General features: G+C 41.5%; 5 protein-coding genes across 5 annotated transcripts; 3 read left to right on the top strand and 2 right to left on the bottom strand.

Moving 5' to 3' along the window:
• Positions 1–241: 241 nt before the first annotated feature.
• LOC132787853 (probable cytochrome P450 9f2) lies at positions 242–2283 on the bottom strand. Its single transcript, XM_060795187.1, has 4 exons — positions 2022–2283; positions 1325–1841; positions 614–1271; positions 242–553 (listed from the first exon to the last, which is right to left on the bottom strand). The coding sequence occupies exons 1-4, from the start codon at positions 2222–2224 to the stop codon at positions 387–389; spliced, it is 1545 nt and encodes a 514-aa protein (XP_060651170.1). The 5' UTR covers positions 2225–2283; the 3' UTR covers positions 242–386.
• A 429-nt stretch (positions 2284–2712) lies between these two features.
• Positions 2713–5384, bottom strand: LOC132787852 (DNA ligase 3). The gene is made up of 4 exons (XM_060795186.1): positions 5248–5384; positions 4420–5191; positions 3077–4249; positions 2713–3017 (listed from the first exon to the last, which is right to left on the bottom strand). Exons 1-4 carry the CDS (start codon positions 5267–5269, stop codon positions 2906–2908), a joined length of 2079 nt encoding a protein of 692 aa, XP_060651169.1. The 5' UTR covers positions 5270–5384; the 3' UTR covers positions 2713–2905.
• Positions 5385–5665: 281 nt separating this feature from the next.
• On the top strand, positions 5666–6909 carry LOC132787855 (suppressor of lurcher protein 1-like). Its single transcript, XM_060795189.1, has 3 exons — positions 5666–6077; positions 6266–6467; positions 6534–6909. The coding sequence occupies exons 1-3, from the start codon at positions 5666–5668 to the stop codon at positions 6868–6870; spliced, it is 951 nt and encodes a 316-aa protein (XP_060651172.1). The 3' UTR covers positions 6871–6909.
• An 822-nt stretch (positions 6910–7731) lies between these two features.
• LOC132785062 (NADP-dependent malic enzyme-like) lies at positions 7732–15226 on the top strand. The gene is given in 9 exon segments (XM_060791037.1): positions 7732–8000; positions 11325–11457; positions 11459–11509; positions 11569–11760; positions 11762–12622; positions 12687–12839; positions 12903–13197; positions 13257–13385; positions 13459–15226. Coding segments are annotated over 9 exon segments (1866 nt in total). The 5' UTR covers positions 7732–7983; the 3' UTR covers positions 13494–15226.
• Positions 15227–15880: 654 nt separating this feature from the next.
• Positions 15881–17495, top strand: LOC132786896 (serine protease grass). The gene is made up of 6 exons (XM_060793623.1): positions 15881–16038; positions 16122–16294; positions 16366–16579; positions 16629–16677; positions 16731–16924; positions 16981–17495. The coding sequence occupies exons 1-6, from the start codon at positions 15966–15968 to the stop codon at positions 17403–17405; spliced, it is 1128 nt and encodes a 375-aa protein (XP_060649606.1). The 5' UTR covers positions 15881–15965; the 3' UTR covers positions 17406–17495.
• The last annotated feature ends 7100 nt before the right edge of the window (positions 17496–24595 follow it).

Raw genomic sequence — 24595 nt, 5'->3', positions numbered from 1 at the left:
TACTATTCCATTTTATTCAATTGACTTCCATGTATTTTAGCTAGAACAAACACCTTTGCCCTCATTGCAAGCAGTTGCATAATTGAAACAACAGTGCGAATTGCTGTGTATGCGAAGTGAATGACAAATCTGTCTGATTGAAGCTAGGAAATGTACATATGTATAATTAATTAACCCCCTAATTGCAAAGTGCATTTGGCAGACGAAATGGAAACACTTTAAGCTACTTTACGTATAAAATTTAATAAGCGTTTAAAGAACTATATCACAATAAAGCTATGCAGTTTTAAATGCAGTACATTTCTCTCAGGTATCAGAGTCATAGATCATTCAATAAATCATATTCAAGTTTGCATAATACTGAATTCGTTACTCTCAATCTCAAGTTAGTCACGTGGAACGAGCTGAATCCAAAATCCGTCTTTCGGCTTCACCTGCAAGCCAGCGGACATAAGATCCAAGGGAATGGTGCTTTTAGAAGCAGGCTCAATGCGGAAGTCCCGCAGCATATAGTAGATGAGGGCCTTGGCCTTGAGTAGAGCAAATCGTGAGCCTGCGGATAAAGATTAGTGAATTAAATATGAGCTAATGAAACATACTTTTGTCAACTCACCAATGCAGCTTCGTTTGCCCAGACCAAAGGGAAAGTATGTGAAGGGATTAATCTTATGTTTGTTCTCATCGCTAAAACGCTCCGGGTCGAACTTTGTGGGATTCTCAAAGTACTTGGGATCGTAGTGCAGGGCACAGTTAGGCAGGAAGATACAGTCGCCCTTTTTGATCTTAATAATTTTACCATCGGCCTCATAGTAAATGTCCTTGTTGCACTCACGATCCACGGACAGAGATGGCGGCCACTTGCGTAGCACCTCGTTCACCACCTGATCCAAGTACTTCATGCCCATAAGAACATCGTAGGTCACCTGACCGCCCTCCAACTGGCTGTCGACTTCGGCAATCTCAGCATACAATTTATCTTGTACATCAACGTTTTCCATCAGCTCCTGGCCAGTGAAGCACATGAGCTTGGAGGACATCTCCAAGCCAGCAAAAAAGAACACAAAGCATTGGGCAGCCAGTTCATAGTCATCCCAATCACGATCCGTGTTCACATTGGATTTCTCGGAGGGAATCATGCCTCGCGACTCCATCAGCAAGTGAATCATGTCTGGACGCACAATGTTGTGTTCCTTGCGGTATTTCATAGTATCTAAAACGATGTCCATCAAGTACTTGGAGCTCACCCTATCAAAGAGCGGCAACTTCAGTAGCTGAAAAAAATTTCACATTAAAAACAGATTGCCGAAAGTTTCGCCGTGATTACCTTGAACAGCGAGTGCGCAGTTCTGAAGATCACAAACTTCAAGCCTTGCAGGAAAGTAAAAGTTGTCAGGTTCTTGCCCATAATGTAGAAGGTATTCTCCCGATCTTTAAAGGAGTTCACTTCCAGGCCAAAGGCCGTCGAGGCAATCACATCGTTGGTGAATCGCAGCGAGTAATCCTTCATATCCAGCTCCAGGCCTGCCTCGGGTAATGGATCACGCTTGAGGTAATCCACCGCCTCCTTGGCCACCACATTCATTAGCTGGAACATGTAACGCATTTTGCTGCCCGTGAAAGCGGGTGACAAAGTGGTTCTCATGTCCCTCCAGCGTGCATCGCGCATGGTGAATAGTGAGCTGAAGAACAGATGATCTATGTCATGGGGTGCTTCTCCATCTGTGCCAAAAAAGCTGCGATGGTTAATAAAGTGATCGAAATCCTTCACGGTTATCTGCTTGATAAGTTCCGGATCGCGTATCATTAAAACAGGCGACATTTGTTCAAAGATGCCAAAGACCCTATAAAAAGTGAGAATTCTATTAGTTAACACCGGATCTACGCTTTTATAGAGAGCGCTTTTTTCAGTCGCTGTAAATAGCATATTCACATCAAGTTTGATTATTTGACGAATTCATTAAGCGACAAACTCTTATATAAAATTGTAACTTTACAAATAACTGTTGTGTAGGTGTACTCACTTGCCCTTGCCTTCATTGTACAAATCGATGATCAGATTAAAGTTGGATTGTTTTCCGAAGATAATTTTTCCATTGCTGCCCACAAGTGGATAGGGCTTGTTGTAGGGAATTCCTCGCTGCTTGAAGAAATTAAAGCTAGCGGTTGACCAGCGATAAGCTAGCACCAAAGCAACAACGAAGAGAGCCAGAAATTCTAGCAACATTATTAATTAATATAAAAAAAGCGGCAAACAATGCGAACTGCGCAAGCAGAAACCGGACTGTGTAAAACTTGAACTTCTCACGCTCGTTTTGTATTTTATGTTCGACCGGCAAACTTTCGCAGAGAGCTTTTACAGTTCAAGCTTTTCGTTCCCACGAGCTTTGCGCTTTCTCAATTTCATAAGCGCTCGAAAACAAACAAAATACACACACTGACAGATCGTCGAGTGTTTCATGTGTGTGTGATAATGTTTGAATACGATTATAAGATTACTTATAGAAATAATATATATATTTAACGAAATACAAGTAATATTTAACAATAAATAAATAAATATTAAACATCTATTTAATGGAAATAAAATATTAATAATATTCGCAAAAACTCAGAATATTAAAATTTTATTTAACAATTTAAAACAACTATTTCAAATGAAAATAAATTAGTAATAATTGCCAAAAGCCACTTTTAATAGAAGTAAAATATTACTTTTATATATAATTTTGGGTATAATTTTTTGCAAAAACGTTAATAAGTAAATTATCACTGCAATCAGTTGCCAATATTATTTACAATTAGGCCAATGGCCATCATAGATATTCCAAGCATATCAACCTAAATTAATAGTTAAATAACCATTTACAATAAATGATTATTTATCTATTTACAATTCTTGACTAGACTAGAGCTTCAACTGCAAGGCGTAGAGGGGATAAGGCTGTAGGGTCTTGGCTTCCAGTGAAGCTTGCATCCATTTGACGCTGAGGTGACGACAGCTGCGACGGTAGAGGGGCCTGCAGAGGGGAAACTAACACTACATAAAATTGTTAAAGTGAATAATTTATAAACGCACCTCAATAGCGGCAAATCGATGTCCTTGCTGCAGTCATGAAATGCTAATGTCGCCTTCTGTGCATCATTGGTTAATGTGCCACCGTGACGCACAAATTCATCCATTTGCTTGGACTCTGCAGCATCGGCCACAAAATGAGCAACTAGACCACTGAATAAATTACTTTTCTCGCCCTTGACAACGGTTGATTCCTCTAAGATTTCCTTCTTCACAGCTGCAGCTGCTTCTTTGGGCTTGAAGAAATCTTTAAGTTTTGCTTGAGATGCTGAGACGGGATCTTCAAGTTTGGGCTTTTTCCGGGAGCTGTGACTTGTCGATGGTGCCTTGGATTCGTCACCAGATTCATTAATTGGCGACTTTTTCTTTCTGCTGCTGGTTTGAGCCACGTTGCTTGCTTTGCCCTTTTGCGGCGTCTTCTCCAGCTTCAATTTCGTCTTCAATTCATTTTGGTCGCTCTGCTCACAGTTAGCCAGCAGCAAATCCACGTTGACATTCTGCTTGGAGGCTGCATATAGGTTTTCCAGATGTTCCAGATCATTAGCCTCCTTTGCTGTCTTGTCGCTGCGCAATCGAGTGATGCGTGGAAAGCGAATGGAGATGCCGCCAGCTGTGTGTGCCTCTGACTGCGTGAACTCGGCGCCCGTGATCTCCCAGACGGGCATCTTTTCCGGCGTCTTGGCCAGCACATCGGGAATCAAAGCCTTCTTGCAATGGAGCCAAGTGGGAATTTTGTTAGAATGCGCTCGATCCGTTAGCTTCATTAACGATTCGTGAATTTCATCATTGGTTGCATCATCGAGACCAGAGTGCACCTTGGTGACAGTCTTCCAGAGCTTGTCGCGGGCATCGTAGCAACCCATGAGAAAGATGCTTAATACGCCGCCCTTCTTCCCTGAGCCATACCAGGCGCCCAGCACAACCAAGTCAGCCGTATCTGCCATCTTGCCGCCAAAAAGATAATCCTTCTTCACCTTGAGCCAGTTGCGCTTGCCTGGCTGATAGGTGCCAGAGGGACTCTTCAGCACGACGCCTTCCAAATTGGCCTGCAGCACTTTGGCTGTCATTAAAGCCAACTCCCGTTGGGTCTTGAGAAACTGTGACTCTGATAACTGGACATGCGATTTAATGGGTTGAATGTTCTGCTCGAGAATCTCACGACGTTTGCAGAATGATCTAGGGAGAGAATAAGCAGAACGTAATATTTAAAACATGCTTAAGGGAATGTGGCCAAATTCTAAAACAATCCTGTTCCTTAACATTCAATCTCTCTGCTTACTTTAGCCTATTTCATTAATTTCCTTTTTTATACAACTGCCTAAAAATATCATGAGTTTCGCACTTACAGCTGGGTGAGATCATCGCCATCGTAGAGCAGACAGTCGAAAACAAAGAGGCACACCGAGGCATTGGCAAACGTGTGCTTCTTGTGGGCACCCAGAGTGCCAAAGGGCAGCAAGGCGCCCGTTTCGGTGTCCACCAGAATGATCTCCGAGTCAAGGATCATATCATCGGCACTGGGAAAGGCGCGTGGTATGTAATCCTTGAGCAGTTTGATCTTGTGATCCATCACTGGCTTCAGATTGCGACTGAAGAACTTGAACTCGGCGCCCTGCTTGTGAATCTGCACTCTCTCGCCATCGTACTTGATTTCGCTGTACAATCCCGAGGGATTCTTCTTGAACGCCTCCTCCACAGACTTGCAGGCATTGGCCAGCATTGGAGACACTGGCGTCATCACCTGAATGCCACTAGTAGACTTGACTTTCTTTGTTGCTGTCGTTGCTTTACCAGCAAAGGTGTTGACGATGGCTGTGAGATCGCGGGATGACTGATAGGCCGGATAGGCCTGAGGTCCAAAGGCGTCCAGGATGTGCCGGGCACGAGCATTGATGCGCAGATCTTGCTTGATCAGGCGGATGAAGGTGCGCAGATCCAAGTCTGTGGCCTGCTTGCACAGATCCCGCAGGACCTCCACTTGTTCGTCCTCCTTGGTGCGCTTCTCCAGCTCCCCTAGAAGTTGCTCCACTTCATGCAAATAGAGTTTGCTCTCAGCTTGAGGCTTCAGCTTACGGGAAGTGGCGAAATGCTTGCGCAGAGTCTCGGAAATGTCGCCATCTGACAAAAGAAACTGTTTAGCCTCGCTATAGCTATGGACAATCCCTGCAGCTTACCCTGCTCCAGATCCATCTGCATGTCCTGCTGATCCACATGTAGAATCCTGGCAAACAATTTAATCAGCGCCTTGTTCTGCAGATTGTAGACCCGTTGTGCGGCTCCTGGAATAAGGAACTGCACCCATTGCAGCGTGTCGCCAACAAAGCCTTTCCCACTGGTCCCACGCTTAAAGAATTGTTCTAGTTTCTCTACTTTGCGAAGGTAACTTGACTCGGCTGCAATTTCATCACAGACATGTCTGAACGTGTCCAGTTTGTTGTCGTCATTCTGCTGCTGTTGCGTCCCCCCGTTTGCTGCTCATTATTCTGCTCCAAATTATTCGAATATGCCTCACTCGACTCGCGATCAGCGATTGAATCATTTAATTATTTTGAATCCACTTTTATTCGATTTTTTTAACAGAGCACTGCAAACATGTTTTTTGATTCGCGCGTCAACAAATCGGGCATTTTTGAGACTAATCAGCTGTTGGGTTCGTTTATCGGTGCATCGATAGGCAAGGGTATCGATTCATCGGTTGTCGTGCAATGTCGTTACGAATTTGAGGCGCAACAACCTGAACGGATTCAAATTCGATTTCATGATTTCAACATACCAACTGAAAATGAGAATTCCACTCGCTGTGTAGAGCAGGATGCACTGCATCTTCTTACGGAAGTGCGGGGTAAATACGATACCCAAGAACTCTTCTGCGGCGCCTTTCTACCTAAGCCATTAATGTCTAGCGACCAACGACTGCAGCTGCAGTTTGTGGGAAAATATCCGCCAAAGATGACGAATAAAGTGCAGTACTACGGATTTCGTGCAGAATACAAGTTCCTTACAAGTAAGTGAAAATATATACAACACCTTTTTCCGCGTATGATTTCATGCACTTGTCAAGTAATCTATCGACATCGCACTTGGCTTACTATATCGATTATCAAACAAAGTTTGAGCAGTTATTCAATTAAATAGTTATCGATAATTAAATTTGTATTGAAATAATTTAAAATCCTACAAATCTTGTATCAGACTTTGGCATAACATCGGGGGTTCAGCAAGGAAACGAGTGCACCTTTGTCTACAACAGCAGTGATCGGATTACCGGCTTATTCCACTCTCCCAACTTCCCTGGTTACTATCTGGAGAATGTTGTTTGCAATTATTTATTCTACGGTGCCGACGAACGCATAGTTCTGCGTTTTACTTTCTTCGACGTCGAAGGAATTGGCACGTAGGTTTCTTAACTTTAAGTATATACTTTTAAGTATAGTAATAGCACAACTCTTTAATTTCTTAGCTGCGACCACCAAACAGCCAGTGACTATGTGGAATTCTCCAATTTCATGAGCACGGATCGCAAGTACAGCCGACATTGCGGCAAACTGCCTGACTTCGAAGTGCGCTCTGACAGACGATTCTTTCGTGTTACATTCCATTCCAATGATCGATTTGTGGCCAATGGATTTCGCGCTCTATACACATTTGAATCCACGGCTCCTAAAAATACTGGCGTCAATTTGGAATTGGGAGAAAACAGCGTTTCCATGCAAAGTTATGTAGCTAATAGATCGCATCATTTGGTTATTATTCATTATTTATTATTAACAATTGTAACTGTAGTATACGCAATGTAGAAAAATTTAACATGCATTTCAATAATTAATTAAAATCAAGGTGATGTATTGGGTGCTTTTAAAATGTTGGGTCTGGCAACGCTACGTTTAACAACACAGATTTTAATAACTGCCATAGTATGTTGTTGCTGTCGTAAGATTTTACTCGAATTGGTTTTGTGGAGAATAAATATATTAAACAGAAAATAGCCTAGATAGTCTCCAAGATAATTACAATTAAATCTGTAAACAAATGCTTTAATTTTACACGCATTGTATGAATTGAACATGCAAGCGGTATATATTTTGTCGTAAAATAGTATATTGTCAAAGGCAACTGAGGTCACACTCGCAAGTTTCAATCACTGCCGCGCAAGTTTTCGTCTATCGCATGATACAATTATACAAGGTAGTGCCGTCGTACGCTTTTTCGTTCGGCTACAGAGTGTTATCGCTCAGTGCGCTCGTGCTTGTTGAAGCGAAAGGTTGTATGCGGACAATTTTTTCCCTAAATATTAACCCTTGTGCAAGACAAAAATGTCAGATTGCAATTATATTATATATAAATATAAACTTTATGATAGAATTAAGAACCTGAACTAAATAATTGGTAATCAAAAACAAAAACAACGATTACTATCCAATTCCAAACTATTAAAAATTAAATTATAAAAAACATTTCAACTGTTTTTAATATAGTGGAACAATTAAACCCTATGCGCCATTGAAGGGTTAATCACAAAGCTCTACTGTCGATTCTTTCGCACTCACTAGGCGCAGTCGTTTCACTCGCACTTATGTACGGTGTCGATTACGGACAGCTTTTTGACGACGGGACTACCTTGTATAATTGTATCATGGTCTATCGAGTTTGTTCGGTTTTGGGCATTCGGCATTCGTTCATCATTCGCCGACAGCTTCGCGTGGTTGTTTTTTCGCGCCGCGCGTTCAATACTCAGTTTTGTTTATTGGGGCAATATTAAGGGTGTTTGGTCGTTATTGTCGTGTATTTCGTATGGGAACAACGCCGAACGAACGTAACGAAAAGTATTAAATCTTAGTAATAAGTGTTAAACACAGACACAACAATAAAGTTAACACATCAAAAGCAATTCTAAAAAAACACAAGCGAAAATGTTTTCAAGACCCAGGTAAGTAAAAATGGGGTGATGAAAAATTCCCTTGGCTGGCATCAAGTTGCCAAAGGAATTGTGCTTACGCTTGCAACTATTTTCGTACATACAAGAGAAATGCGAATTGTTTGATTGCGGATTATGCAATTTCAATTGCCTATCGGGGCATCCCAGCTGTTTTGCCAGTGACCTAGTCATTCTTTCTTTCTTTGGCGGCAGACGAGTGTGCGCCAAGGCATGCGTCCCTTTCTCCCACCCATGTATCCTCTCTCCCTGTTCTTTTCCCACTCGCTCTGCGCAGCGCAGCTTTCGTTTTCGCTAGTACTATACACATACACTCGCAGTCCTTTTATTCGCATGTGTGTGAGAGGGGCAGATTCGCACATGTTTTGGCATTGACCTAACTTTTCTGGTTTTCGCTTGTTCCTCTGCAACAGCTGCTTCTTCGTCTTCCTCTTTTTGCACACTTCTTCTTCCTACTTTGACTTTGATTGACGTTTTTCCTTCATTGCTTGCATAAGCGCAAGTCCGCATTTTTGCTTATTGGCAAAAGCAATGAGCATTTAAATGAAAATGAAAACTAAACAAAAACAGCTGAAAAATCAATACATAAACAATAGTTACACACATACGTATACATAAGTATACTATTCCTATTTGTATTTGCTCCAACGCCAACGCATTTCACTTGACTCTGAGCAAGACACCTTCATGTTCATGGACATGGACACTGTCTGCTTTCCCATGTGTATGTATGTGCATGTGTGTATGTTTGTGTATTTTCGCATCTAGAACTCAACTTTTCCTATGCCAAATTCTAAAATTAAAATTTGTGTGTGCATTAACAAAACAAAAAAGTTGCGCTATTATTTTGTTGATTGAGTTCTTGTTGTTCTTTTGTAAATGTTTCATTTTTCATTTTCGTTGCCAAGTTCAAAATTTTTTGCTCTCTGCAGCTTCTTGCGTTCGCCCTCGCTATCGCTCGCTCTCTCTTTTCTTCTTATGCTAATCCGCATATTCCAAAATCTACTCTTCTAGCCATAACACATCTGCTGAGTTGAGTACGTTGACTTCTTTTTAGCAAAAGCTTTACGAGTTACGCATACTCATACACACACATACACGCTTAGATATGCTATTATGTAGTCATGTGTGTGGCGCTCATAGAACTTTGAATAGAAAACAGCTAAATGGCTTGAAATGGCTAAAAATTTATTTTAAAAATTAGTGTTTATATATTTATTATTTTTTTTTTTATATAAAATTAGATGTAATAATCTAATCTAATGTACGGTATATTTTCGAATATTAAAAAAAATATACTGAGGAAGGAAAAATATACTACTAAGAATTTTAATGGCAAATTATCTTATCGCTACGAATCCATTCTTTAAACATCTCGGTAACTATTTTGGTTATATATTTTCGGTATATTTTTCAGAAGTACAACCTCCTATATTTTTATCTTTATGAAACTATTTATATTAGTGCAATAATCAACTTAAATTTGCAAACTAACTCTGAAAGCAGTTATTTTTAGCCACAATATTGCTAAAGTGGTAGCACTGGTCATGTGTGTGTATACGATTAAAGACTCTCGGCAGCGTCGCCTAATTAGCCGTTACACAGAACTTTGTTCACGATATGATATCGTGATGTCATAATAGTCGGCGTAATTACATATGTATATACATATATAGAATAGTATAGTGGCTATGTTGGTGTGATGGCGTTTATGCGGACACCTTGATAGTACATTATATATTCGACTTTAGCCAAAAAAGCGTTTATAAATATGTTTTTCAATGCAATATTGCAGTCTCTCAAGTGCAAAGATTTATTTATGATTGGAAAAGTACAAATACTTAATGTTATATCATATTTGTGTGATATTTACACAACATGCTCGGGAGAATTATATCATGTCAAGTGTTTGCCGTGTAAACATGCTTAACCAGATACGCAATTATTTATGACTCGCACTCGCATTTGCATTTGTGTGAGTGATTAGATATGTACACCTTTATAGGTAGGAATGTATGTACGTATGTACGTACATCCCCTAGGAACATTCTCAGAGTATTATTGTTGCATTTGCGAAATGGCTAAGCACTTGGCAACCAGTTGATTGACAGTATGCTGATGTTTTAGCTTTAAAAGCTTCTTAAATAATTGAATTTTAAATCATTTTTATCATTTCTGAGAATAGTTAACGGTTGTACTAACAATATAGTTAAACAAAAATATTAAATCGATATTTAATCAAAAAATAGAAACATTCCAATGGAATACTTGTTTTTACTCGGCAAAAAATTAATTTTTATAGTATAAATCGTATATCGCCTTAACCTTTCTATGTTTTTTTATTTAAAGAGATGACTTTTTTATTTCCTACAATTAATAGCTAATAGTTCTACTAATCATATTGCTGAACACACTATCGAAGAAATTAATATTTAATCAAGTAATACACCATTGAAAATGAATTTTCATGCTGCAATTGTACATCCAATCGTACCCCCCTCTTACACTCTATGATATGAGTATTCGTATGGCATATGCGGAATAGTTTTAGTCAAGCATTTTGTGCTCATGTGAGCACTTCTGGCGCTTGCTTTTACAAATAGTAACAAAATGACGAATGGTGATAATGATACCCACTTCCACCCCTTCATGTGTCATGCCCTCGCTTCCACTCCCCCGATAATTAGCAACCAGAAGTGTTTGCACACATCGCATATAGACCGATGGACTGTTGGATTGTTGGGCGCTTGATGGGCGGGTTTGGCACGTCACGAGCGCGTGGGGCGCGCGTCACTAACGAGTTTAATACCTCGGCCAAGTTTATGAGTCCATAATCCCGCTTGATGGCGATGTCGATGTCTATGTCGATGTTGATGTTGATGTTGATAGGTAGCATTTCTATCAATGAAACCGTTAACAGGAATTAGTCACAAGGGAAACGCAATTAGCATTAATTATGCGAAAAAAAACAACATCATCACATCTTGTCGTCATTCTGCTTCAAATTGGCATCATCGTTGTCGCAATTTGATTCAGCTTCGGAATCTTATCGCGCCTCCATAGTAAACAATGCGGCTGCGGCTTAGCAGAGCGGGCCCCCTAGTCCCTCGGTAATCCCCTAGTCATCTACTCCCCTATTCCACTGCCCGCTGTTCGCTGTTCGCTTCTCGCTGTGCGTTGTGATAAACAAAAAGCAGCTAACACTGGCCTTGGACTTGACTTTGATACTTGAATAGTTGGATACTCGACGTTGTCATGCAGCGAACATCAATTCAATTGCCGCTATAGTAATTGTAATTCTCTGTTTATCTGTTGCAGCTTGTGTGGCAGTCTCGGCAAATTGTGTCGCAGTGGAACTGCAGCAGTGACGACTACAACCCCAGCAACATCAGCTCTGACACCGCTGTGCGATGCTCGCAACTATCATGAGGTTGTCGGCGACATCATCTGCCCCCTCGCAGGTGCGCGGCATCGATCACATTCGCGATCCCCGCCTGAATAAGGTGAGTGACACTTGCTTCACATCAATTCGCAAGTTATTAATCAATCTCTCTTTGCTTAGGGCTTGGCTTTTACGCTCGAGGAGCGTCAGGTGCTGGGCATCCATGGACTGCAGCCGGCGCGTTTCAAGACGCAGGAGGAGCAGCTGCAGCTGTGCAAGATTGCGGTGAATCGCTACACAGAACCACTCAATAAGTATCTGTATCTGAGTGATCTGCACGATCGCAACGAGCGACTCTTCTTCCGCTTTCTCTCTCTCCGAGAACATCGAAGATCTGATGCCCATTGTTTACACGCCAACCGTCGGCCTCGCCTGTCAGCGCTTCGGTCTGATCTACAGACGTCCCCATGGTCTCTTTGTCACCTTCAACGATCGTGGCCACATCTTCGATGTCATGAAGAACTGGCCCGAGCCCAATGTGCGCGCAATTTGCGTAACGGATGGCGAACGCATCCTGGGTCTGGGCGACTTGGGCGCCTGCGGCATGGGCATTCCTGTGGGCAAATTGGCTCTGTACACTGCTCTGGCTGGCATCAAGCCACATCAGTGCCTGCCCATTGTGGTGGACGTGGGCACCAACAACATTGATCTGCTCGAGGATCCGCTGTATGTGGGTCTGCGACAGAAGCGCGTCGTGGGACGCGAGTACGACGACTTCATCGATGAGTTCATGGAGGCAGTTGTCAAGCGCTATGGCCAGAACACGCTCATCCAGTTCGAGGACTTTGGCAACCACAATGCATTTAGATTCTTAGACAAGTACCGCAATACATACTGCACGTTTAACGATGATATTCAGGGCACAGCTGCTGTGGCTGTTGCCGGTCTGTACGCCTCCAAGCGCATCACGGGTAAGTCCTTCAAGGATTACACTTTCCTTTTCGCTGGCGCTGGCGAGGCAGCCATTGGCATTGCTGATCTCGTGGTTAAGGGCATGGTTGCCGAGGGCGTTCCCATTGAAGAGGCTTACAGCCGCATATTCATGGTGGATATCGATGGTCTGCTGACCAAGTCACGTAAGGTGGGCAACCTAGATGGGCACAAGGTGAACTATGCCAAGGACATTGAGCCCATGCAGGATCTGGAGCAGATTGTGAGCACCGTCAAGCCCAGCGTAAGTCTAATATTACTTTGCAATCAGTTATTGAATTGTCTTTAATCAATGTCTGATCTCTCAGGTGCTCATTGGCGCTTCGGCCTGTGCCGGACTCTTCACGCCCAAGATCCTGCGCACCATGGCAGACAACAACGAGAGGCCCATCGTTTTTGCTCTCTCGAATCCCACTAGCAAAGCTGAGTGCACTGCCGAGGAGGCTTACCAAAACACAGATGTAAGTTGTTTCTTAATTCAAATTGAACTTTATGGACTTAAGTGACGCTTATTTTCTTGGTAGGCCCGCGTCATCTTCTCGTCTGGCTCGCCCTTCCCACCGGTCACAGTGGGCGACAAGACCTACTATCCCGGTCAGGGCAACAACGCCTACATTTTCCCCGGCGTCGGTCTGGGCGTCATCTGCACTGGCACCCACCACATACCCGATGACATGTTCCTAATTGCCGCCCAGGAACTCGCCAACTTTGTGGAGCCCACGGACATCGAGCGTGGCTCACTGTATCCTCCTCTGTCGAGCATTCGCGATGTCTCCATGAACATTGCCATTGGCGTAACCAAGTGTGCTTACGATAAGGGTAAATAAAAGCATCAATTCCTTCCGATTTTAATTGATAATAACTGTGTGCTTCCTAAGGACTGGCTTCCACTTACCCTGAGCCACAGGACAAGCGCAAGTGGCTGGAGGATCAGCTGTACAACTTCAACTATGAGACGTCGATGCCTGTGACGTGGGCCTGGCCCCGCATGCCCTACATAAAGACTCGTGATTTAGTGCCCACCAAACTCTATGGAAAAAAAAGTGATTAACCTTTTCTCTTTCTATTTCTCGTTTCTAGGTGCCGAGAGTCCGCTAATTGCCGCAATTAAATAATTGATTCACTCACTTCTGTTGAATGATCGGTTGATGGCACATTTGTTTTGCATTCTAACCCACTCTTCGTGCTCCTTCAACCACCACCAAAAAAACTACTACTACTACTGCTACTACTATCGATTCACCATCAGCACCACTCACTAACCAAGCATAGGCCTAGCAAATTGTGCTACTTCTGCAACGGCTCACACTATCTACATATATGTTTTTATTATCGATCGATTCGTTGCGCCGCACCACGTTCGTCCGTTGCATGTTATCTGTTTACCAACCGCTATCCATTGTCAAGTTCAAGATCGGGCCGGGCAATGACTACGAAAGAGGCTTCTGGGGCTTTCCCAGTTCTAATTGATGACTAAAAATGCGAAGCGAATGAATCTCAAGCGTTAGTCATGAGTCGGAGCTGGATGTTGTGATGTTGTGTGATAGCAAAGAGCGACGTGTGCGGCAAAATACTTCGACGTATTCTCGATATCTTCAAATAGTATTATATATGTATATGTATATAATAATGTTTTATCTGTATAAAATAATTGTTAATTGTTACGCGACGAAACGCGACGGTGTTGCGATCTATTCCATCTCTATCGACTCTCAACTACTCCCACCATTAATTTACTATACTTATTGCTTTGTTATTGGTTTTTTCCTTTGTTAAATGTAAACTAAGTTAAATTGGCTTGCTGGTATGAAATTTCCCCTATCTATCAATCTATCTATCTATCTACCTCCCTCTCTGTCTATCGCTTTAACATTCTCGCTCTAGCTTAATCTATCCAATGCTATTTTACTATTGCTAACTGACAAATCGAAATGCGGCACTGAGCGCGGCACTTGCCTGATCAAAACTGAACTTGCTTTTTATACTCTTATGCTCTAAAGTACAATTTTAAGTTCAACAATTGATTGATATTGATCTATTGCTATTATATTTCCCTTTCGTTGTCATATAGAAAACGAAGAACTCCTTTAAATTATCCAACCCACACCGACCGCATATAACCATTGGCAAATATATAGACAGCAGAACGGTGAGTTTCTGCCCCATCCTTAAATGAAACACAATATCCAACAGCAGCCGTTGACCTTAATCATTAAATCGTAAACTTAACTTTTAACTAAAAACTAAACTTAAGTGAAAAGTTTTAATTTAATTCACATGTAGCGTGTATACACATACATATGCCTATGTATCAGTATGTATATATGACTATAGTAATTATATTATGTTTGTTGTTGATCCATGTCTGATATTTATTAAATAGCCATTTAATAGCCTTGTTTTTTTTCTAATTTATTCTTGCAAAAGTCAATTTTAATTTACCATTTGTGCTCGCAAATGTCAGAGACACATAAATATATGTAGATGAACACGCAATTGTGTAATTGCTAAGATTTGTGGTGCGATAAACAATAAAATATAAAAAGTAATGTCGAAATGTGTCGCCTATGCTGAAACGTGGATCGATCGGTTTAACGGAAAATGATAAGCACGAGTTTCCGACTTCCTCGAACATTGTAAACATTTCTGTATCGAATTTATTTACTGTTTTTTTACATTCTTCAGTTGGGTATTAAAATTTCTATAAATATAAAGCAAATTTGTTGATATCTAACCAATGGCAAACATGACGTATGAGTAATGTGCTCATGGTTGACGAAAAGCAAATGTGGGTTAAACCGAATTGTTATAAAATAAACATTAAATAAACAGAAATATAAACATTTAATTCTATTGTATTTATGCATTGATTGTGGAGCATTTAAATTCCAGCTCAACTCTTCAGTGAGATAGAGAGAGAGAGAGGGAGGCGCTATCTATTACTGAAAGAATCTCGGTTTAAGCTTGCGAATGTTGGCTTATCTTATCTGTACTGCGGTACTTAAGTGTGTTCCTCAATAAAATAAATCAATTTCCTAAATATGACGCACATGACGTATGAGTAATATTCGCTGTGATTGTAGTAAAGTAGTAAATTCTTATTCATGTCTCTACAATGTAGGGCATTTAAATGTGTATCTGGCGCAACTGAATCTATTAGATAGTTCTTTGGAGAGCACCAACTGAAGATGAGAGACAATATGCAAATAAGAACGGACAGATTTATGAGCGAAGCTTTGATTCCGTGTAAAAACAAGATGATTGAAATAATTATTGATATCTGAGTATTGATTATGAGCATTCGCACTTGAATTAATTGCCTTCAAAGAATCTCAAACACTTGAGACACAAGCTCGAACATGTTTCCAGCCACTTTACAAGGCAGTAAAACCAACGCACAACACTGCGAGAGAGATGAGCAGAGAATGAGATTGCGAATCACAAATCGAATCTCAGTTCATCTGAGTTTGACTCTTGATCTAGACTGAGAGTGAGTATAAAGTGAGTGTTGGGAGCACAGAGCGCGCAGTAGCGCTTGGAGCTCCAGTTGAGATAGTCGTTAAGCCGGGCTCCAGTCAATCTTAAAGATGCCTCGTCGCTGCTTCCTCGTCACGTTCGTCACCCTCGTTGTCGCCTGTTTAGCTGGACCGAGTCTAGCTGGTGAGTCTAGAAACCTTCCCATGACTCGTTTGTTGTTCTATTCTCGCTTTGTATATTAATTGATTACATTGACGTTTACTTAGCCTACGCCGATGAGTGTAATACTCCGAATGGACAGCCCGGTCAGTGCTTGCCGTTCTCCTCCTGCTCCGACATTGAGCAGCAGCTTTTGGCTGCCCAGAAGTCAGGCGAGCGTGTCGCCCCGGAGTACGCCAGCTACCTGCAGAAGGCGGCCTGTGGCGAGATAGATAATGTGGTGAATACCCGATGCATAATTGGATATAAAAATGTGTGTGATTGCTAATTGTGTATTTCCCACCTTTGTAGCGTCACTTTTGCTGTGCCAACAACCAGATCCAGCACAACTCCAAGGTCATGGAGCTGTTCAAAGCCGACGACTTTAGCTGCGGCACCATTCTCAACCAGCGAGTGGCCAATGGCTACGAGGTGCAGCTCTCCTCCCGACCCTGGATGGCGCTGTTGCGCTATCAGAGCTTGGGGCAATCTCGCTTCCTATGCGGCGGCACGCTTATCTCACACCGTGAGTTCATATACCATCTATTGATTCTTAATCTAATCATTTCTTTTAGGTTACATTCTGACTGCCGCTCATTGTGTTTATGGTTACCAGGATCAGCTGTAAGTGAATCTTCCCAATCTATTGATCTGCAATTAATGAACTCTCTTTACAGCTACGAGATTCGCTTGGGTGAGCATCGCATCTCCACGGAGAGGGATTGCCGACAGCAGGGACGCAAGGAGAAGTGCGCACCACCAGTGAATGATCTGGGCATCGAGAAAATCCTGCTACATGAGAAGTACGATTCCAAGACCAACATCAACGACATTGCGCTGCTCCGTTTGAACGCCACAGTCACTTTCCAGAGTAAGTCAAACCCCTTTTTAAGTGGACCACCCTTAACTAGTTCCCTCTGCTTGTAGAACACATAAAGCCCATCTGCCTGCCCATCACTGATGAGCTGAAGCAGCAGGCGGAGACGCTCTCCGACTACTTCGTCACAGGCTGGGGCACCACAGAGAACGGCTCCTCTTCGGATGTGCTGCTGCAGGCCAGTGTACCCATCCAGCCACGCTCAGCGTGCTCACGCGCCTATCGTCGAGATGTGCCTGATTCCCAACTCTGCGTTGGCGGAGGGGATCTCCAGGACTCCTGTAAAGGCGACTCTGGTGGCCCACTGCAGGCGCCAGCTCTCTACTTGGACATGTACAAGCTGCGCATGGTGGAGTTTGGCATTGTTAGCATGGGCGTCATATCTTGTGGACAGATCAGCCTGCCGGGTCTGTATACCAATGTGGCGCAATACGTGCAGTGGATAACGGACACCATGGCCAGGAATGGTCTATAGATCTCTGTCTGAGTTCTTTAATCACTTTTAGTTTTAATCGAAATTTATTTATATATATAAGAAATATATCGCATTTTTGTTGAATACTAACTTATCTCATGTTTACAATAAATTTGTGAACTACGCCCTCTAGCGACTTTGTCGGAAACTAGTTTCACCATGCGGCGACAATGCGTGAGAGCTCAATAGGTGTGTGTCTTAGCTATCCGTTCGGCAAATGTCAACAGTTGCTAAACATGTTGAGCAAAAACAGTACTCCCACAAGATGGCGTTGGTAAGCTGTCAAAGCTCGCTAGGTGATGCTTGTGTGCAATTAATTGCGCATGCGCAAGGATTTAAGAAGAATGTGTGTAGTTGAGAAGAAAAGTGTTTCTTTACTTGTATTATGTTGAAATAAAACGAATGAAGATCAATTGACTTCAAAGAAATCGTTCAAGTGCACTAAACAAGTTTCAGCACAGCATTTAGTAAGGTGAATCTTAGAACTCATATTTTCTAACTAGCCCTGCTTTTAGTGGCGCCATCTATTGTGAGGTAGAAACATAAATGCAGTGCTGCATAACTGGCAAAAGCTATTGACGTTGAATGAGAATATGGGCGCCAATATTTAAAAAGGTAATTAAGCAATGTGTGTTTATAGTTATTATAGACTATAATGAAAATTAACTAGAATAAATATTAGATATTATACCGAGTTTGTTTTTGCAGCAATTGAAGATGAGATACAATTTTGTCGAATGAAAGAACTCGCCTAGAGCTGAAGCTCAGTAGGATGTGAAGTGCTTCTGGTTGAGCAAATACGAGTACTAACACTTTGGTATATAAGAAGAAGTGGCGCTTGTTTTAAGTAAACATGTTGTACATTTAAACGAATTAAATGTAAACACTTGACAAAGCGTCTTCAGATTCCAGAGACATTAGTGGCCACTCGTCCTCACGCTCGTGTTTGAGAGTATGTTTGTAAACATAAATATGAAATGCGGGAATAATCGTAGCCATCATAAAAAAGCGAGTTTTCCATCCGTTTGTGGCCTTGACGCTGTTAACGAGAGGATGAAGCAGTGAAATGAGGTTTTGCGGGCACAGAGAGGCGAGAGAGGGAGAGAGGGAGGGAGATAAAGTGTCTTCTAAGTTGAAGTTTAACTTTTAAATTGGAGCTTCTTTTAAACTAAACAAACTTTTTCACAGGCAAAACATTTTTCATTTAAATGCAAAAGTAAACTCATTTTTAATGTTTCGCCAGAGCAAGTTTTAAAGTTTTTCATATTGTACAAGAAACTATTGTGAATACATTTTTATGATTTGCAGCCAACTGTGCGCATTATACATCAATGGAAATTTCTCATTTTCTTTTAATTTTCCGAGGCGCTAAAGGCTTGTAAGATATTCAAAACCTGTCTGAAACTTTTGTGCTAACATGATTGTTTGATAGAGTAATGAATTGAATACTTATTTATTCCTGCTCGATGGAATTGGATTGGATCGTGTGGCATTTCAATTTGCTTGATGGGGATAGGGAAACTGTGCCGCAAACTGGATTCATCGTCAATTCCTGCGGTTGGATTGTTTTCGACTTGTCAGATGAAACTTTTGGGGTTATCTTATCCTTGCTGACGATGGCCGCACTAATTGCACAAGAATTCGAGGAGGCGTAAAGGATTTGGTCGAGTTCGAAAGAGAGATGGAAGCTCTGGCAGCTGCTCACTCAACTGTTTGGCACTCAGTGCATTGGCGCCGTTAATTAAAACCGTCTCCAGGCAGAGAAACTAATAACAGCAAACAACAATTTTTGAATCAAGACTTTCAGCACTGTTTTCTCTGACTCTCTTTCACTTCACTCTCTCTCTCTCTCTCTCTCTCGCTTGGCTTCTTTCCTTTTGCAATTCCATGTCGCGTTGCCATTGTCGATTTTCCCGCAAAAAAGAACTGCGGTCTTGGTCGACGTCGCCGTCGTCGTCGCCATCGTCGTCGTGGTCGTGGTCGCGGTTGCGCTACATCAGTTGCCCGGAGGCGTCTCCTTTGTTTTGGCCTGCCTTCTGTATACGGCTCCGGGCAGCAGCTTGCAGTGTTTGTTGGTTGTTGCTTGCTGCCAACTCCAATGTGGGTGGTTCGAAGTGGGAATGGAAATGGGAATGCCAAATGGGAAGTGAGAAGTGGTCGTCTATGCAGATGGTTTGCTTTGTTGTTTGCCTGATTGCCTGTTTGTGTTTTTGTTTTGTGTTTTGCAGCAACGGCAGTTGATGTTGCACTTGCTGCGGCTGTGTTGCTGCCGCCAACCGTGTTTGCTTTCCATTACAACATGTTGTTGTTGCCCTGCACTTACACTATTACAATTACACACACACATACACACATACATAATATTGACACTGTCGAAATCATTCTCTGTTCAACCAAAAACCAAGCAAGGAATCAATGTAACTCAAAACTAGAAGCCCAACTCGTTGCTCGGAAAATGCCAAATGACATTCGCTGACCAATGGCTAAATATTTAATATCAAACGTTCGAGTTGCCATCACTCATTTGCTCATTTGTGGCCATGCCAAAGGACTTCAAATATTTAGTTGACTCTCAATAAGTCGCAGCGATTAAAATTACTTCCATTCGCTGACTGTGCAATTTAATAATGCTGCAGAATGTAGTTTAAAAGTCAATGAAACTTATTTTTGACACAATTCTTGCGGAATTTAATAGTGTGAAACGATTTGTTTTTATTTAAAATTCCTATTTCAACAATCTTGCAAATTAAAGTTGCCATGAAAAGGACACAAAACCAATCATCGAATTTTACCATTTAAATTTGTCCTTTGTTTTGGTGCAATGTTAGAATTTTGATGAATACGCATAATAAACTTCATCAAAATAAAAAATGTTTATATCAAAATAGAATCGAGTTGCTCTGTGCTTTACACATTTACATAGATTTCAACACCAGTTGAGAGAAAGAGAAATACAACGTTGACTGCAAATAAATATTGTAAATATTGCATGCAATTTTTATACCCTGTACCCATAGGGTTGAAGGGTATTATAACTTTGTGCCACCATGAAATGTATGTAATAGGCAGAAGCATCTCCGACACTATAAAGTATATATTATATATTCTTCATCAGGATCAACAGGCAAGGCTTTAAAAAAATGTCTGTCTGTCTGTCTGTCTGTCTGTCTGTATTAAACACTGGATCTTAGAGACTATAAGAGATAGGGCTATAATTCTGTAGTACTGCATTAATATACCATCAATATACCTAATTTTAGTATATATATTTGTATTTAGTATATATATTTAGTATATATATTCAATATACCTAATTTTAGTATATATATTTGGTATATTTTAATGGGTAGCGGGTATCTCACTGTCGAGCACACTCAAATTCGTATTAAATTTGGGTATTCAACTATTCGATTGGCCACTTCAATGCAAACACTTTAAAAGCTGCCTTCATTTCGAGCTATCCATCTTGTTCTCGCTTCGGAATGGAAGCTGAAGTGCAATAAAGTTTCGCTGGGCTCTGGTGCATGTGCTTAATATGAAATTATAATAAATAATGATTTAAATGAATTATTCACAGACTTCAGCTCTTTCCATAAACTGAATGAAGTCGACGTAAGACAGACAGAAATACGGACATCTTCAGGAATTCATTTGGTCTTGTTCGCGACTTGCTTGCGACTCCTTGGCAGAAATTACTTATTCAAACTTTTTGGTTTTTATTGTAAATTTGGCATTTCCGAATGCAATGGCGCTGCGGCCCAGGATAACACATCAGCAGCGTGTGTGTGTGAGTGAGAGGGGGGAAGAGGAGGAGGAGGGGAAGAAACTGCCACATTTGCATACAGAATGTAAATTATATTGTCCGTTTCATGCTCTGACACTTAAGAGACAAAATGAAATAAAAGATGGCTCCAGCGACAACGAACAAAACGAATGAAATAACAAGGAAGGTAACAAGGATGTGCCTGCCTGCCTTCCATACGCGCACGCACGCACACAGCCACACACACACACACACCCATACACTCACTCGCATTCATACACACTGAAACACAAGGAGGACAAACAAAGAAACAGACAAACAACAACAAACATCACCTCCAACTGACGTGTGCTCGAGTTCGTTAAAAGGTGTGCATAAGAGAGGGGGAAGGAGAAGAAGGGAAGCAGGGGAGGGGGTAATACTAGTACCACAGTTGTCGCAAATGCCCATATTCAACACACACACACACATACACACACACAGCTGAACACACGCCCACAGGCCGATTGAATGCGCTTTAATATTTCAAAAGCTTTAATGAAATCGCTTTGCTTTGCCTTTTCAATTTTCAGCGTGAGACGAGACGGCAGCTCTTCAGTACTCCTCACTATACACAGAGAGAAATGTAGAATATATAATGTAATAATATAATAATATATATTCATATTATTGTTCAAATCAACGATAGATCCTGATGGAAGCAAGGACTTCGTTGCTTCTTTCTTGAAGTAAGTTCTTCCAAAAAAAAACAAAACTCACAAGTTATAAAACTATTTTAGGCCATAGTTCGAAATATGCTTTACAAATTAATAGAATTGCAATTAAATCTAATATTAATCAGATTAGGATTACACAGTTAAAAATTCTAAGAAGAGATACTAAAACATCTTTCTTTGTAGACAACAAATTAGGCTTAAATTTGAATTAAAAATAATTAACAATTTTGTAGCTTAACAATTGTTGTTCTCAGTGTAATTTGAGTGTCAGTTTGTGAGCGAATGGCGGAACAGCTGGAAACATCCTTAGAATGTGACATTGAGTTGAGTCGAACTGAGTTGAGTTGAGTTGAGTTGAGGTGAATGTTAAGGCGATTAAATGAATAAAAATGTCGCATTCTGTAAACTGTCGCAATGAATGCAGTTCGTGAGCCTCGCTCGCAAATTAGTTCCAAGGGGGCAATGGAATTTTGGCGTTTGCCGTTCGAATGTTAAATTTAAGTATCTCACACTCTCCGCATTAAGGACATTTGCCGTGCAGTCGTTCAATGACAAACACCTTGGGAAATTAATGAAAAACCTGTATGAATAATTCAGCGCATCTGCAGCTGCGACTGCGACTGCGAATCAAAAAAGTACTCGTCGAATGATGCCGATTATGAAACTGAAACTGAAACTTCGATCCAATGAAAGTTCAAAGTTATTTCCATGTTTATCCTGTGCGCGCATGCGACCGAAACAAGTTTAAAGGATATTTTTCAGTCGAGTGCATTTGGAACCCAAAAGACCAAAAATAAATACGATTACGTCCCCCCTCTCTCTCCCACTTGTTTCGGGCCTGTTTGTCTATCACATTTTTGGTCCATTGCTGCGTTCACATCGAGCCTCGGGCCTCGGGCAGTTGGTCATTTTGTCCTCGATTTACGTTTTGAAAAACAATTTTCTCTCATAATGATGAGACGGTCGCTTCCGATTCGCTTAACCGCTCGTTTTTAGTTGACTTTCGTATTTCTTATGCCGTTTTTACGAGTATCGTGGCAGTGACATTGCCCATTTAATTTCCCCCTCGCATCCCGCACTCTCCTTCTTTTAAGATTGTGTCGCCACAACAAAGGCTAACAAAGGGTATACTTAATGTATAATATTCCTCTTTTGCTGCGTCCACTTTCCTTTACTTTCTCTTCTCACTGGAAGAGTACAACTCAGTCGCTTCTTTTTATGGAGCATTGTGCTGGCTTGCCAATTACTATATTGTCTATATGGTCATGCGATTGTGTGTAGTTGGGGCCTATTATTGTTCAGCCAAACATAACTGATTTAATATTGGATATGACATCGTTATGGCCTGCCGAATGTCAACTTGATTTCTACGAGTACAACAAATTAGTTTATTTCGCAGGCAGCTGCTTCGAATTATGCCAAATTTATGCGGCATGCGACTCAATTTGAGGCGGGCTCTAACTTCAATGTCTATTAATTTTGCGGTGGCGCCAAGCAATCTCATGTTCATAACGCCATTTCATGCTGCTGCTCATTCGCAGCGTCATTCTCCATCCAGACTCCATCGATGACTATCAGTCAGTGTCCAGGCTGAGGAAGCAGCTCCTGCTGCGTATTCGTCTTCATTATGACATCAAACTATGCTGGAGACTTACACTCGACTGAATGCCTGAGCGTAATTAATCCTTTTCGAACGAGTAAAGTCAGAGTATTGTTTGCCATTCATGTGTGCTGAATAATGCACATTATGCGCCATATGCAAATGAGTCTGTTGTGAATGATTAATTGAGTCATTTGGAAACATCTTGTTCGAGCTCAAAGCTGCAGCCACATCCGAATACAATAATAATGAAATGATTAAATGCAGATAGACAGCAACTATGTTAATGCCTGTTGAATTTTCGACTTGCAGAAACAATGCACAACGAAGCAAAGTCATTTTGATTGCTCCATCTCGAATTAAGTCTGGCTACCAAAAATTGATTTTGGCACTTTTGTCCGATGTGTTTCTGTGAATTTATCTGCGTCACAAGCCATGACGCATCATCGAGTAGTCGATGTTGCACGCACAAAGTGCGTAGAGTCGCTGCTCATCATCGTCATCGCCATCGCTGGCGCATTGAAAATGCAAAAAGGATACCAGAACTTAGAGCAAAGTCTATTTGCATTTGACACAAACAGGTCACAAGGCCTGCTCATAACAGACAGCAGACTTGCAGATGCCCGACTGACGCATGCAGACCACGAGTCAGGCCAGGCCCAAAGCCAAAGCGAAAGCCCGGCTAAAAGATGCCACCCGCCATGATGCCTCTGCTGTACTCGCACTTACCGACTTTGTCTCATTAAAATGGCGCAAGTGTCCTCGCAGCCCCAAGAAGTGCAATTAAAATGCAGGCCACAACGACAATGGCAACGCTTGTGAGTATCAAACAGCGCTATATTAAGCTGCCACAGAAGAAGAACTTGCTTCTTTCTACATCTTTCTGACGCATTGTGTTCGCCACAAACATGGCATAACAATAATTTATTCAATATGTGCATTCTATCCAACTCTAAGTATGCATTCTATCCGAGTTGTTTTTCCAATTCATTCGCAAACTGTGCATTGGAAATTGTGAAAGTCTCTTTATACCCGCTAACCATAGGGTAGAAGGGTATTATAACTTTGTGCTTTCCCGAAATGTAGCCTTCTACATAAATATACACAAATA

The sequence above is a fragment of the Drosophila nasuta genome, chromosome 2R (assembly GCF_023558535.2).
Source record: "Drosophila nasuta strain 15112-1781.00 chromosome 2R, ASM2355853v1, whole genome shotgun sequence".
Lineage (NCBI taxonomy): Eukaryota > Metazoa > Arthropoda > Insecta > Diptera > Drosophilidae > Drosophila > Drosophila nasuta.
Note: the sequence above shows the minus strand (reverse complement) of the source record. Positions and strands in the feature narration are given on the sequence as shown.

Coding starts and splice junctions, on each gene's coding strand:
- LOC132787853 (XM_060795187.1), bottom strand. CDS start 2,224: ATGTTGCTAGAATTTCTGGCTCTCTTCGTTGTTGCTTTGGTGCTAGCT. Junction 1,842..2,021: donor TACAATGAAGGCAAGGGCAA/GTGAGTACACCT, acceptor CACTTTTTATAG/GGTCTTTGGCATCTTTGAAC. Junction 1,272..1,324: donor CTGCGCACTCGCTGTTCAAG/GTAATCACGGCG, acceptor AATTTTTTTCAG/CTACTGAAGTTGCCGCTCTT.
- LOC132787852 (XM_060795186.1), bottom strand. CDS start 5,269: ATGCAGATGGATCTGGAGCAGG. Junction 5,192..5,247: donor GCAGATGGATCTGGAGCAGG/GTAAGCTGCAGG, acceptor TTCTTTTGTCAG/ATGGCGACATTTCCGAGACT. Junction 4,250..4,419: donor GGCGATGATCTCACCCAGCT/GTAAGTGCGAAA, acceptor TTCTCTCCCTAG/ATCATTCTGCAAACGTCGTG.
- LOC132787855 (XM_060795189.1), top strand. CDS start 5,666: ATGTTTTTTGATTCGCGCGTCAACAAATCGGGCATTTTTGAGACTAAT. Junction 6,078..6,265: donor AGAATACAAGTTCCTTACAA/GTAAGTGAAAAT, acceptor ATCTTGTATCAG/ACTTTGGCATAACATCGGGG. Junction 6,468..6,533: donor GACGTCGAAGGAATTGGCAC/GTAGGTTTCTTA, acceptor TTAATTTCTTAG/CTGCGACCACCAAACAGCCA.
- LOC132786896 (XM_060793623.1), top strand. CDS start 15,966: ATGCCTCGTCGCTGCTTCCTCGTCACGTTCGTCACCCTCGTTGTCGCC. Junction 16,039..16,121: donor AGCTGGACCGAGTCTAGCTG/GTGAGTCTAGAA, acceptor ACGTTTACTTAG/CCTACGCCGATGAGTGTAAT. Junction 16,295..16,365: donor GTGGCGAGATAGATAATGTG/GTGAATACCCGA, acceptor CCACCTTTGTAG/CGTCACTTTTGCTGTGCCAA.